The 12,569-nt window shown below is 42.5% G+C and overlaps 1 protein-coding gene across 1 annotated transcript in view; it reads left to right on the top strand.

Annotated features, from left to right (window-relative positions):
* The first annotated feature begins 2,437 nt into the window (after positions 1 to 2,437).
* GSAP (gamma-secretase activating protein) overlaps positions 2,438 to 12,569 on the top strand; it is a 39,444-nt gene continuing 29,312 nt past the window's right edge. The window contains exons 1-10 of the mRNA XM_026046431.1: positions 2,438 to 2,522; positions 4,704 to 4,777; positions 6,234 to 6,290; positions 6,976 to 7,045; positions 7,368 to 7,424; positions 7,510 to 7,598; positions 8,085 to 8,154; positions 9,042 to 9,088; positions 10,854 to 10,958; positions 11,831 to 11,890. Of these exons, the coding sequence (XP_025902216.1) occupies positions 2,438 to 2,522; positions 4,704 to 4,777; positions 6,234 to 6,290; positions 6,976 to 7,045; positions 7,368 to 7,424; positions 7,510 to 7,598; positions 8,085 to 8,154; positions 9,042 to 9,088; positions 10,854 to 10,958; positions 11,831 to 11,890 (714 nt within the window). The remainder of the gene's footprint in view (positions 2,523 to 4,703; positions 4,778 to 6,233; positions 6,291 to 6,975; positions 7,046 to 7,367; positions 7,425 to 7,509; positions 7,599 to 8,084; positions 8,155 to 9,041; positions 9,089 to 10,853; positions 10,959 to 11,830; positions 11,891 to 12,569) is intronic.

Here is a 12,569-nt window from a genome sequence, read left to right as displayed (position 1 = left end):
GAAGAATCTGGTAAAGGTAACCTCTTTTATAGGGAAAATAGTTCATTTCTGGACAACATAAAAACTCAGAAATTCCGACTTCAGTTCTGGGAAAGCTGATAGACTTCAGTTCTACACAAGTATAAATCTTTGTCTTTCCCTTTTCTCATTTTCTTTCTGTTCCCTTTCTTTCTGTTCCCTTCTATTTTGGCTACTTGCATATTCCATTCTTGTCAGTCCGCTCTTCCCAACTTCCCTGTTGCTACTTTCCTGTTTCTGTATCTCTGCACAATATCATATATTGTATCACCTCATCCCTGCCTCTATTTCTCCAGTCTCTCAGTCTCCAAGGAAATTTTTGAGAGAGTTTCTCTTGCCTTGGATTCAGGGACTAATATCAGAGGCCTCCAAGTTCCCAGGATGTTTAAGTCCCGCTCTATCCTCCAAGTGTCAAGAGAGCATACATATTAACGTTAGATAATATATTCATAGAAATCATAAAAAGCAGAGTCCTTAGCGTGAAAACACAGATTTAAGGAAAAGTTGTTAGCTACTTCATCAGCAAGAAAGGCTTTTCTTGCTATATGCTTGATTTTGAGTCTTGTGCAAACTCGTGGAGCAGTTTTCCTGAATATGGATCCTAGGCACGCACCATGAGTACAGCATCTCCTCAAAATGTATTTGCTGCACAGCTAYGAACTAGCTTGCACCGTGTAAGAACATTTTCCATTTCCTTTGGTGGTGTTAACCACCCTGARCTCTCCGGCAAGCACAGCGGTTGCTCTGTCTCTACCGCTCTGTCTGAAAAGCCCTTCACACACTATGCAAGGAAGCCCAGAAGTGCAGCATCGTGCTCCCCAGCCTGCACACATTAGATACTTCATCCATCAATTAGGTGGACAATTTTTTTTAAGAGACAAGAGTCTCTGTAATAACTGTCACGGCTGATTTTGAAACAAAAGACCAGTGACAAGTTGAATCTCTTTCCAAAATGCAGGACCATCTCGCTGGGCAGAAACATTCAATTTTCCTTATTTTCCTTTGGTATTTGGAGCCACTGCTATTAATGGTAGTCGCCTCCCATTTCATGTTGTTTTATGTTTTACTTTAGTGTAGGTGAATGTTAGATTCTGGCAGTTGCCTCATCCCGGCCTTAGCTATGCTCTGGGTACAGGAGGTCTTCTCCATGTGAAAAAATCCATTTTGGAATATAACTGGGGAATCAGTCATTTCTTTGGCTTAGTTTCCTTCCTCTGCTTGTCTCCAGTTGTGTCAACCCCAAACATTCCCAGCTATGAACTTGCCCTACCTCGTGTCTTAAGGAACGCCTCCGTTTGAGGCCTTATCTCTGTTTTCTACTTCTGAGGCCGAAACAAATATTCCGCTCCCATCCTCAAGCTTTATTTCACAACAGTGAAAACGTGAGCTGAAATTCTTGCATAATCACCTGCTCCAAGGAGCTGTAACAGCGCTGTGAGGATTATGAAACTTGTGATAAAACTGTTCGAGCTGACGACGCGGCGCCCGAGGGGACGCACAGACGTGCCACCCGTTTTGATGCCAGCCTTGCCTCACATCCACACCATGCGGATGTATGGCCTTAAGCTGTGATTTTAATCGATTCTTTGGATTGCTCCAAAGCTCAGGAAGGAAGACAAAAGCGTGGTACCTTTTTATGCCTTAGAAATGCCTCTGGTTTGTGTGTGTGCTGGTACCTGCCCTGCATGTCCACACCGCTGTCACCTGGCTGACACTGGGCACCACATGCCATTAGGGAAATGGGAATTATAGGCAGGCTCTAGCTAGCTATGGATGGGGATCAATCAATGGTACAGGTATTTTACAACAGCTATGAAAAAGGGAATTGGAGAGTACCCCGAGCTCTGCCCTTTTCTGTTGGAAGGCAGAGGTGGCTGAGGAGCAGAATGAGACAGGACTGGCCTGAGGCCACCCTGAGTGCAGGGAGGGTCAGCCAAAGCACTTTGGACAGGGACTCTCAATCTCTTTAACAGAAACATAGAAACGTAGCTTAGGTGCTTGCAACTAACAACTAACTAACACTTCCAGGCTTTGGCCGCGCGTGAGGGCAGTGACAGGTGATTCGGGCCTTTTATTCGATGGCTGCCGGTGACTGCAGCCCGAGAGCCCGCGTTTCCCGCAGGGCGCCCCCACGGCGGCTCCCGTAACGGCCSGCGGGGCTCGGCGGAGCCCCGGGCCGGCGACGCCGGCGACGTGAGGGAGGGAGCCGCCACTCGGCCGCCCCCGCGCCCTAACGCGCGCGCCGCCAGCCCGCCCCGCGCGCYTCCAGCCAATCCGCGCCGCCACCGGCTGAGCGACACCCTCCGCGGCCAATGGGAGCCCGGCGGGGACGGGGGGCGGGCGCAGCGGCGGCGGCGCCGCGGCCGGTGCGCGAGCGGCGGCGCCTCTGCGCGGCCCGGGCGGGCGGCCGGAGGGCGCCATGTTGCTGCGCCTGGTCGCCGAGTTCGACCTGCAGCGGGACGTGGCGCCCTGGCTGGCGGCGCGGGGCTGGGCCGCGCCTCCAGGTAACGCTGCCCGGGGCCGGGCTGCGGGAGGGGGGTTGGCCGCAGGTGCGGCGGCTCGAGGCGCGGCCGCGCTCCCTTCCGCCGCCCGTTCGCACCTCGCGCTCCGGTTTCCTCTCAGAAATGACTTTATTTCTGGCGTCGCTTCCTCCCCCACGCCGGTGGTAAAAGGGCCCCCGCTTTCATCTTCGCGATGGGCGCCTGAATTCGGAAGGGGCCGCGGCCGCAGGTCGGAAAAAGAGAAGCGCCCCGGTGCGTTTGGGGCTTTTCGCCTTGCTTTATTTCTGTTTTGTCCTCCCCTTTTGTTTTACTCTCAGCGGCAAAGCAGGTGGCTTGGTTCTGCTTTCCGAAAGCTGGTGAAAACCTTGCTCTGTGAGAACAGAAGCGGACGGTGCTGTCATCGCCGCCTCCATAGGCGGAGAGGGAGATGGACGCGGCATGTGATGGGCTTGGAGCCCCAAGTCCTTTCACTTCTTGTAATTAGCTCAAGAATTTAATCAGCCTCCCACGTTAGAGGGCTGCTCGCAGGTAGCTTCATGAGAAGGTGGTTTGATGTAAATCAGAAGGAAAGGATGAGYCCTTCAGTGATTAAAGCTCTTCACCAGTCCTTTAGTTACCAAATCCATCCTTTAAATTATTTCATACGCACTAGATAATTTACTGAATGGTTGTTGGTTGGTGGTGTCTGCACCTAGGGATCTGAAGATAAAATTCTGAAATTCTGTGCACACACAGTCGTTTCATCCGAGCTTTGAGCCATAAAGATATTGGAATGGTGCTGACTGTTGTGTGCAAGAAAACAGACAATTGTGATAAGCTTTTGCAATGTGACACAGACTCTTCTGCACAACCAGGGTACCTGATCCTGTAGCTTTAGCATCATTAGGGTTGGAAGGGGCATCTGAATTGCTGCCTTGCATCTCAGTTTCTCAGTGGATACTGGCTTTTCTCCAACCCAGTGCAGTATGTGATGTATTAGGCTACTGCAAAATCATTGATTTGGTTTTAATGGAACATGAAGCCAGGAGGTAAGAATTTGTAAGGATTCATCTAAACTTAACCCACCCCCGCTCATGCACACAGAAGGAAGTAATTTCTAAGGCTTAGGGTATCTTTGTGTGCATGATTTCAGGTGTTCATAATTTTCTTTCCTGTTGAAAGCACCATATAGTGAGTGAGCATTTCTCAAGGCCTGAGAGCTGGGAGTAGTTATGGGAGGCGGGTGTGAGCCGCGGAGAAGAGGAAGAAGTTGTAATTCCATCCCCAGTGTTTTAGTGCCAGGCTTTCCAAGGGCAGAGGGCTTCTGTGCTTCCCTTTTTGCTCCACATTCTCACCCAGGGCGATCAGTGACATGAAAAGCATCTCAGTAACGTGAAATTTTGAGTGTGATAGAGAAGTTAGGTATCACAGAGGCTCCTTGTCAGTCCTTTGCTTTAGACAAGTTCTGCAAGCTTATAATATCCGACTGTGAAACCAAGCTTCACATTTCTTCCTCCTTTCATCTCCTTGTGATCATTGCAGAGTAAATAGTGTCAGACTTGACTAAAATACCCAGAGCTGTGGAGAGCATTTTTCTTCATATCTATCAAACCAGAGATTCCCTTTATTTTAAAATTATGAGCAAGCATGCAGTTGTCAAACATACAAGTGAAATTTTGTGTCTTACTTGCTTTTCTGTCTAAGATAACATTTTGGTGGCTACAGTGACTAGGAAACAGAAAAACAGCATCAGGAAAGCATGCCTTTTTTATCTCAAATATAATGTTCGTTTCTCCCCTCAGTGTTTCCCTTTATTTTTCATTTTGTGCATTTCTGTCCAGATTTGTTCATTTGGTGTTCATCCTACCTTCCTAACCACCTGTTTTCCTTTTAACCATACTTTTTCATTCATGTCTTCCTTCATATTTGATACTGTACTGTCTTGTTTTGGGTTGCTTAACTTAGAAATATTTCTTTTTCCTGTGTGTTTTAAATCCATTTAACTATTTTGTTCTGARTTTTATCAAAATTAAGAGATAGTGTAAGAAATAGCCTTTCTCTTTCAAGAGGGGAGTGATTTTTGGCATGTATAAGCAAGTCTTGGTATGTAAAAATGTATTTAGCATGTTTGCTTTGATTGTGCCTAATTGTATAATGAACGAATGCAAATCATAATCCTGTTCCTTTTAATATGTATCATTTCAGATACTTCAGAGAATTCATCAGCGCTCTATGTTGTAAATGTTGAAAGAAATGGAAAAATTATTTATACCTGGAAGGTAAGTAAACCTCAGAACTTAATAAAAACTAGACAAGAGTATTCTCTTACCTACACTACATCTATGTCTCTGTTTAACTGAGTCCTTGTACTTAGCATTTTTTTCCCAATGAGACTTAAAACTTGAAAAACCTGACTGATTACAGGTTTGTGAACCTGAATGTTTAAACAGTGGGAAAGCATCTGTCTCTACTTCAGGCACAGGGTAAGGATGATGAAATGGAGAGTGAAGCCTCTACCAACCTGAAGTCTGTGAGGTTTTTTTGCTCCTGATTTTTTCTGGGGAATAGACAAGCCCATTCTTTAATTCAGTAATCAGACTTCCTTGAGAAGTTCTCACAGTGAAAGAATGTGCTGCTTATGACAAATTTGTCTGTCAGTACTGACTGCTTTAGTTAAACATGTTTATTCCTACTAAGAGGTATCTTAACATGCAAGTACATTGAAGTAGCCTTAGCTTATTTAACGTCTTGAAGCTAGTCTTCTTAGACAGAAGAGAATGCTTAAACTTTGTTTTAATTTTGCAGGGCAAGATCCTTAGCATGGCAAATAGATTATTTCTTTCCCCCTCAGTCTTTTTAAAACCAGCGATGYTCACTGGTTGAATACAAGGCTATGTGACTGGGTTGGGTTTCAGTAATTCACTATACCTTGAGAGCATGAATGTATTTCAGCTTTAATTCAGACACAGTGTATGTTGCTCAGTGGGTTTAAAACAAACAAACAGGAAAAAAAAAATGTTTGAAAATTTAGAGCATGTTAAAAATCAGCCCTAAGAAATATTTTGATTCCGGTAGACTTAAAGTGCCTCATACGATGATTGTGTGTTACCATCAACCAACTAGAAAGGGTGTGTGTTATTTTTGTTTTCAAAGGCAACAAGTTAATGGTATCATTTGAGCTTGTGAAAGCTCAGCCTTCAAGCAGCAGTTTCCTAAAATAGAGCTGCAGTAATTTTCCAGCCTGCAGTCAGATCACTGACAGCCAGGTTGATATTTGTGCCTTCGCTTCCAGAGCGTTGACCTCTTGAGTCTCAGAGGTTTGAGTTATTGGCCATAAATCTTCATGGGGACCAGCACCCTTCCTCCTCTCTAAAAGGAGATATTTCTTCCTTGCCCCATTGCCCTTGTAGTAAATGTGAAAGCCATTGTGTAGCCAAGTGAGAGAGAGGCATGTGGCTTATGACATAGTTTGTGGGCAKTGATATGGCCGCATTTCAGCCTTGTCCCATATGTTCTTAAAAAAACAAAACAAAAAAACACTTTGTTCCCCCGCTTGCCTCCCTTTCTTGGAATTGGGGTGATGAACTCCCTGGATGGCAGGACAGGGAAATATGTGTGGATGTGTGTCAATTATAAAGGGTGGGAGGGAGAGGGAGGAAGTGGTAGAGTATAAGAAATCAGTACCAAACTCTGTGTTCATGTACATTACTACTGTTTACCTATTTTCCGCTATAGGGAGAACAGAGAAATACCCACATTGGACTGTAYGATCGTCAGACTAAACAAAACGAGGTGAGAACAGTATCAGACTTCCACCTGAGGAGGATGGCTTCARCACTGTAGACTTGCATACTGTAAAAGCAAAGGGTGGTGAATTTCTAGCAAGTATTTGTTTGATTTAAGCAGAGGAGAGGGCTACAAGGCATTCAGTGACACTTGATAGTGTTAAGATGTAGAGCATTATTAGAAATCTGAATGACATAGAGGGTCATATTTGCGATCTTTCAGAACAACTAACAATCTCTTTCTTTTCCCTTGATCCTTGCATTGACCTGTGTCCAGAAAAAGTAGTTTTTTTCTTCCCTCTCTAATTGGTGCTTCCATTTATTTAAAATTTAAAATAAAATCCAGCCTTCCAAACTTGAAGCTTGTGAATCAGTGGCAGGATCTACGATGAGTGGGATTCTGTGCAGGCCTGTCCCTAAATGTATGAAATAGGTGAAGTCTTGTCTTGATGTTGAGGTGTATTGTGCAGATACAGTGGCAAGATCTGAGGAGCCAATGAACAAGCAAACAAATGAGGATAAAGACAATGATAAAGCCCATTTAAAATAAGCTTTCTGGCCTTGGAAGCATTTACTTGAAAAATGATAAGGGCATGTTGGTCAGCAGTGTTTTCTGAAGGAGGAGTCACTAAATGGGTTTCCTTTATAGAGTTTAAAAAATAATTTGTCATCGTGAATGTTTTTCTCAATAGCACCTGTATATGTTTGAGAGAGATCTGCACATAATCAGTTGCTCAGTCAACAGTGAAAGGACATTATTAGGTAAATATGTTTTTTATCATTCTTTATCTTGATGTTGTGATAGAGGTGATTAATGGTTTGATACGTTTGGGCCTAGCGCTACCTCAGAGTGTTTTGACCCAGATGTTGCCCATACCTTTGTATGTATTTTGGTGGGTACATCACCAGTGTGTCTAGGTCATATTCCTTACTCTACTTACACATGCTTCCTATCTAGAGGAGCTGCTTTAGGAGATTAAAATACGTGCTTTTGGCAAGATTTTTGATGTCTGCTCACTTAAAATGTTCTCTAAGATTAATAGCAAATCTGCACTCTTACTGTATATTTTTTTTTCTTGCTTAGCTGTCAGTTTCCGACAATATACAGAGGAAGAAAGAGTAAGTCGGCTACTGCAGTCAGGTACTACGGGTGGATTGTTTTAAAACTTAGAGATATTATACTTTAATTTCTCTTTTGAAAACAAAACTCTTATTTTTTTTTGCAGTATCCAAATATTTAACCTTGCTGATTGAAATTCATCCMGTTAATAATGTGAGAGTCTTAAAGGCTGTGGATAGTTGTGTTCGAGTACAGGTAGGTTATTCATCTAAGCTAAACATACACTTTTTCCACTTGGTATATTAAAGCTAAAAGAAGTACTTCATGTTATTTTGCAAATTGATATTACTGAGATAATTTAGCCATGTTTACATATATGTATATGTAAATAAATATACATTTGTATACAAAATTTTGTATACTTTTGTTACAAAAAATATATATATAATCATATATCTATATGACAAAATAAACTTCGTATAACATTTATGAAGTGGAATATTTCTCTGACATGAAGGCTAATTAATTTTCCTTCGATCTATCTAAGCCTGCTTATATTCATTGGTGACTATTATTGTGTAATAATTGCTATTGTTATTAATTGAGTCTCATCAGTGTGCCTGGCTTTATTAGAAATATATAAATATCCAATTAAGTAAACATTTACATCATTAATGTTCTAGACTATTTTATTAAGTGAGATCCTGATTTTTTTTTTTTATTGTAAACCTTTTTGTATAGTTTCTTTATCCAGATGAAGGCAGAGGTACTTCTACAGAAAGTCGTCTCTTGCTGGCTTCCGAAGATAAATGTGAGTTATTAATTTGAAAGCATGCTTTCATTCTTTTGCTTTAAAGTAGTTTTGGGAGGCTTTTGTGGCAAAAACAGTAAATAGATTCATTAGTCTTCTGAATTTTTCATAAAACTAAATCAGATTTCTGTAGCCGCCTCTGTAAATTCAGAGCAGGTCAGTTGACTATGACAAATGGATTCTGATTTAAACACATGCCAAGTGGGATAAGAATAGGACAAAGGTTCCTTGGGTTCATAGGACTTTGAATGTTCAAGAGTGAATGTGTGGAGGTGGTCACTTGCAAAAGGTAGTTTATCCCTCTCACCTTTCGCTCTTACCATGTAAGATTGTTCTTCGCATCTTTTGAAGAGGCCCATCTTTTCTGCTCTGCTGGATGCCAACTTTCAGTTGTTCGAAATTGGGTGGGCAGAGTTTTCATCTCAGTAATCCATTCAAGTTGTATTTCGATCAGTGCCATTTGTAACATCTCTTAGGCAAATTTTGCCCCCTGAACTACCAAAAACTTCTARGAATTTTGTCTAGACAGGGATTGTGAGGTCCTGCTTGTGCTAGGAGGTGGAACACGACCCAGGTGTACTCTGTAGCACTAGCACAAAGCTCTGCAGGCTCTTTCATTGTAAACAAGTGCCCTGACTTCGTTCAGTGTTTCAGCTTTTCCTGATGCTGCTGCAGTGACRTGAAGAAGGGGACCACTTCCACTAGGCCCCTCTGTTTCAGGAAAGGAGAAATCCTGCAATAGGCAAGGCATTTGCTTTCATGAATCACATAGATTTCTTTGCGTACTGAGCTGATTTTTCTGGGTCTAGTGTGCTTTCATAGCACTCTGGGAGGTCAGACATAATAAACATATTTTAAAAGCAATTTTTTGTTTGTTTATTTTAAAGATATTGAACAATTCGACATCCATGTTGTTGCAGAAGAGCACCAAGTGGTAAGACTTAAAAAATCTTGGCGGGGGAGGCGTTATTTAAAAAGTCTTTGAGGTTTATGTTTTATCTGAAAAGGTAGAAGTACCTTTTTTCTGTAATGTTACAATGCCTAGTTCAAAAACACTATTAGAAGGTAGAAGAAAACAGTGTACGTGTATTTATAAAGCATTCACAGAATCCCAGAATGGTTGAGGTTGGAAGGGACCCCTGGAGATCATCTAGTCCAGCCTCCTGCTCCAGCAGGGACACCCAGAGCACGGGGCACAGGGCGGCATCCAGGCACCTTTGGAAGATCTCCAGAGAAGGAGACTCCACAGCCTCCCTGGGCAGCCTGGGCCAGGGCTCTGGCACCCTCAYWMYRAASAAGTTCTTCCTCACATGCASATGGAGCTGCCTGGGTTTCARCTTGGACCCAYYGCCCCTTGTCCTGTCACTGACCACCACTGAGAAGAGTTTGGTCCCTTTATCCCTACATTCCCCTCTCAGGTACTCAGACATATTGATCAGGTCCCCTCTCAACTTTCTCTTCTCCAGGGAAAACAGGCCCAGCTCTCTCGGTCTTTCCTCATAAGAATGAGATGCTCCAGCCCCTTAATTCAAAAACATCTACAGAATTGAGTAACCTTTCTTACTCTGTGTTCTGGGAAACTGTGTGTCTCAGTATAGGTTTCATTTAAAAAAAAAAAGGGCAGGAGGGAAATATTTCAGTATTCAGTATTTCCTGCTTTTTTTTTTTTTTTTTTTTAATTTGTGCTTTATGTGTTTCATGTCACTCCACTGGACAAGTTTATTTTGAATTTTAGCGTCTCCAGCGGGTCGAGGGAGGTGATCATCCCCTTCTACACAGCCCTGGTGAGGCCACATCTGGAGACTGTGTCCAGTTCTGGGCTCCCCAGTACAAGAGGGATGTGGAGCTGCTGGAGAGAGTCCAGCGCAGGGCTACCAGGATGATCAGGGGCCTGGAACATCTGCCCTATGAGCAAAGGCTGAGAGAGCTGGGCCTGTTCAGCCTGGAGAAGAGAAGGCTGAGGGGGGACCTGATCAGCGTGTATAAATATCTCAAGGGAGGCAGTGAGGAGGAGGGGGGCGGCCTCTTTTCAGTGGTGGGCAGGGATAGGACTAGAGGAAATGGCTTCAAACTGAAGCATCAGAATTTCCACAGGAACATAAGGAAGCATTTCTTCACTGTGAGGGTGGCAAAGCACTGGAACAGGCTGCCCAGAGAGGTTGTGGAGTCTCCTTCTTTGGAGATCTTTAGAACCCGCTTGGACGCAGCCCTGTGCCACGTGCTCTAGGTGACCCTGCGTGAGCAGGGGGGTTGGACTCGATGACCTCTGAGGTCCCTTCCAACCTTGGGCATTCTGTGGTTCTGTGATTCTATGAATGTCCTGCGTGAAATGCTTGCTGTTATTAGGTATACATGTAATATAGTAAATAATTGCATCATAAAAGACAGTGTTTCATTTCATGCCAATAAATGTAGGTTTGAAAGGCTATGGTCCTGATTCTCAGACACYTGAAGTCTTTTTATCTGTTTTTCTTGAAAAGAAGTTTGGTTGTAAAGCAGGTGGGTTTTATGCAGTGGTCTGCAGTAGTGGAATAAGGAGGATCAGTGCAACCAAAGAATCAGATCATGTCCTCTTAAACAGAATCGTTCTGCGTTGACATGACAAAAAGCATCCCCACATCTCTCAGCAGTTTGTTTGGGATCATCATTCAAAGCCTCACTTGATTTTTAATGCTCAGTCTTTTCACTTGTCCCATTAGGTGATTCGAAACCCAGGTCAACTTCCAAGATCCAGAGTTGCAGATGATCTCATTTGGGCTCAGTGGGATATGATGGAGCAGAGGCTCTTCTACATTGCTCCAAAGGTGAGGAGAAAGTCATGCTAGTGGTTCTGTCCTCGTGTGTCTCATGATGGGAAAGCTCAGAGCACCTGTGGCTTTCATTGGCTTTCATTGCAGCAGTCTGCTAATACCTCAGCTAACCCAAACCAAGAGCAAGGCTTGCTTTGSTGCTGTCAGTGCATTAGCAATTGCAAGAGAACTGGTAATTTTGGTGCTTCCTGTAATAGAGGCTGGGTTTTTGAGGATTCTCTTTTCTTTTTTGCCTTTAAAAAAGTGATGTATATCTGTGAAAAACTGGCACGCTTGTATTGTCTGTCTTCTAGGGAGTGTAAATTGTATGTGGATGTACTGAGTGCACTGACTAAGGACAGGTTCTGGGCTAGAAGCTTTCGTCCCTCCCCCTGTTTTTCTCACTCTRCGAGACTCTCTGTATTTGTTGTTTTCTACATAAAAATGAAAATCAGCTTCCCTCACCTCTTTGTGCTCGTTTATTTTGGGTGGGTAGTAGGAAGTAGAAACTACAAGGGAGAATGCATTCCTGCCTCTTCTTTCTGAGATGCCCTTTATGGATAGACTGAAGTAAGACAGAGTTATAGAAAACATTTTTAGACTTCTAGAATGCTTTTGTGTGCATGAGAGAGACACATGTAGTGCAGGGCTTCAAGGGAGAGCCCACGCAATTACCCGTGACTGGTAGATAATGATCTGGGGCAGGAAGGAAGTTTGTCATGCTGCTGTTGTGGGGGGTTATATGTGGTTTTTAATTTGTCTTTTGTTCCCTTGCTGCACATTTGGCAGTAAAGTGGGTTGGCTGGGTAGAGTCCTGGGAGATCTACTCACTTCTCAGTCTGTGTGATATGCATAATATTAATTATAAAACATCCTCTTAATTCCAGGAGTCGAGGAATACCTTAAAATGTGTCCAGTTTTATCCTGATGAAAATTTTAACTCAATAGTAAGTCATTAGTACTATGTTACATGGTGATTTTGAGATGGATACAATTGTGTTCCAGGCAGTTACATTGAGATATTTTGTTCGTTCTTCTCTTTTTTTTTTTTTTTTTTTTTTTTTTTTTTTTTTTTTTTTTTTTTTTTTTTTTTTTTTTTTTTTTTTTTTTTTTTTTTTTTTTTTTTTTTTAATTATTGGAGGGAACTTTTTGCAGAGGGAATGCAGAGGGATTTTTTTTCCATTTCTCTTTAAATTTTATACATATATATATGTATAAATATATATAAAAAACATATGTGTATATATATATTTCAAGAATATATGATATTGAGTTACAATAAGGTAGTTTCAGTGGAATTGCACACATTCTCACCTGGAAGTTCATCATGTTCCACTCGTCTTATACCCAAGTACATAAAAACAGGATTATCAAAATCACCAGATAAAGAAAAAGAAAAGAGATCACAGACTTCTTTTTGTACCAGTTTTAAAGAAGGCAGCCAAGTGTATACTGTCAAGAAATGGAATGGAGCTGTAAATCATGACTGTAATTGTGGGCATGAGCATGTAATTGTACTAGTTTTTTGTCTTAGTGGCTGAAATTTGTTTTAATGCAAGAGGCTAAATATCTCACAGCTCTTCTTGTTTATATATTTTTAAACAAGCAAAAAAGTGGTAGCTAATG

This window comes from Nothoprocta perdicaria, unplaced genomic scaffold (genome assembly GCF_003342845.1).
Source record: "Nothoprocta perdicaria isolate Ctin4 unplaced genomic scaffold, notPer1 scaffold_44, whole genome shotgun sequence".
Lineage (NCBI taxonomy): Eukaryota > Metazoa > Chordata > Aves > Tinamiformes > Tinamidae > Nothoprocta > Nothoprocta perdicaria.
Note: the sequence above shows the minus strand (reverse complement) of the source record. Positions and strands in the feature narration are given on the sequence as shown.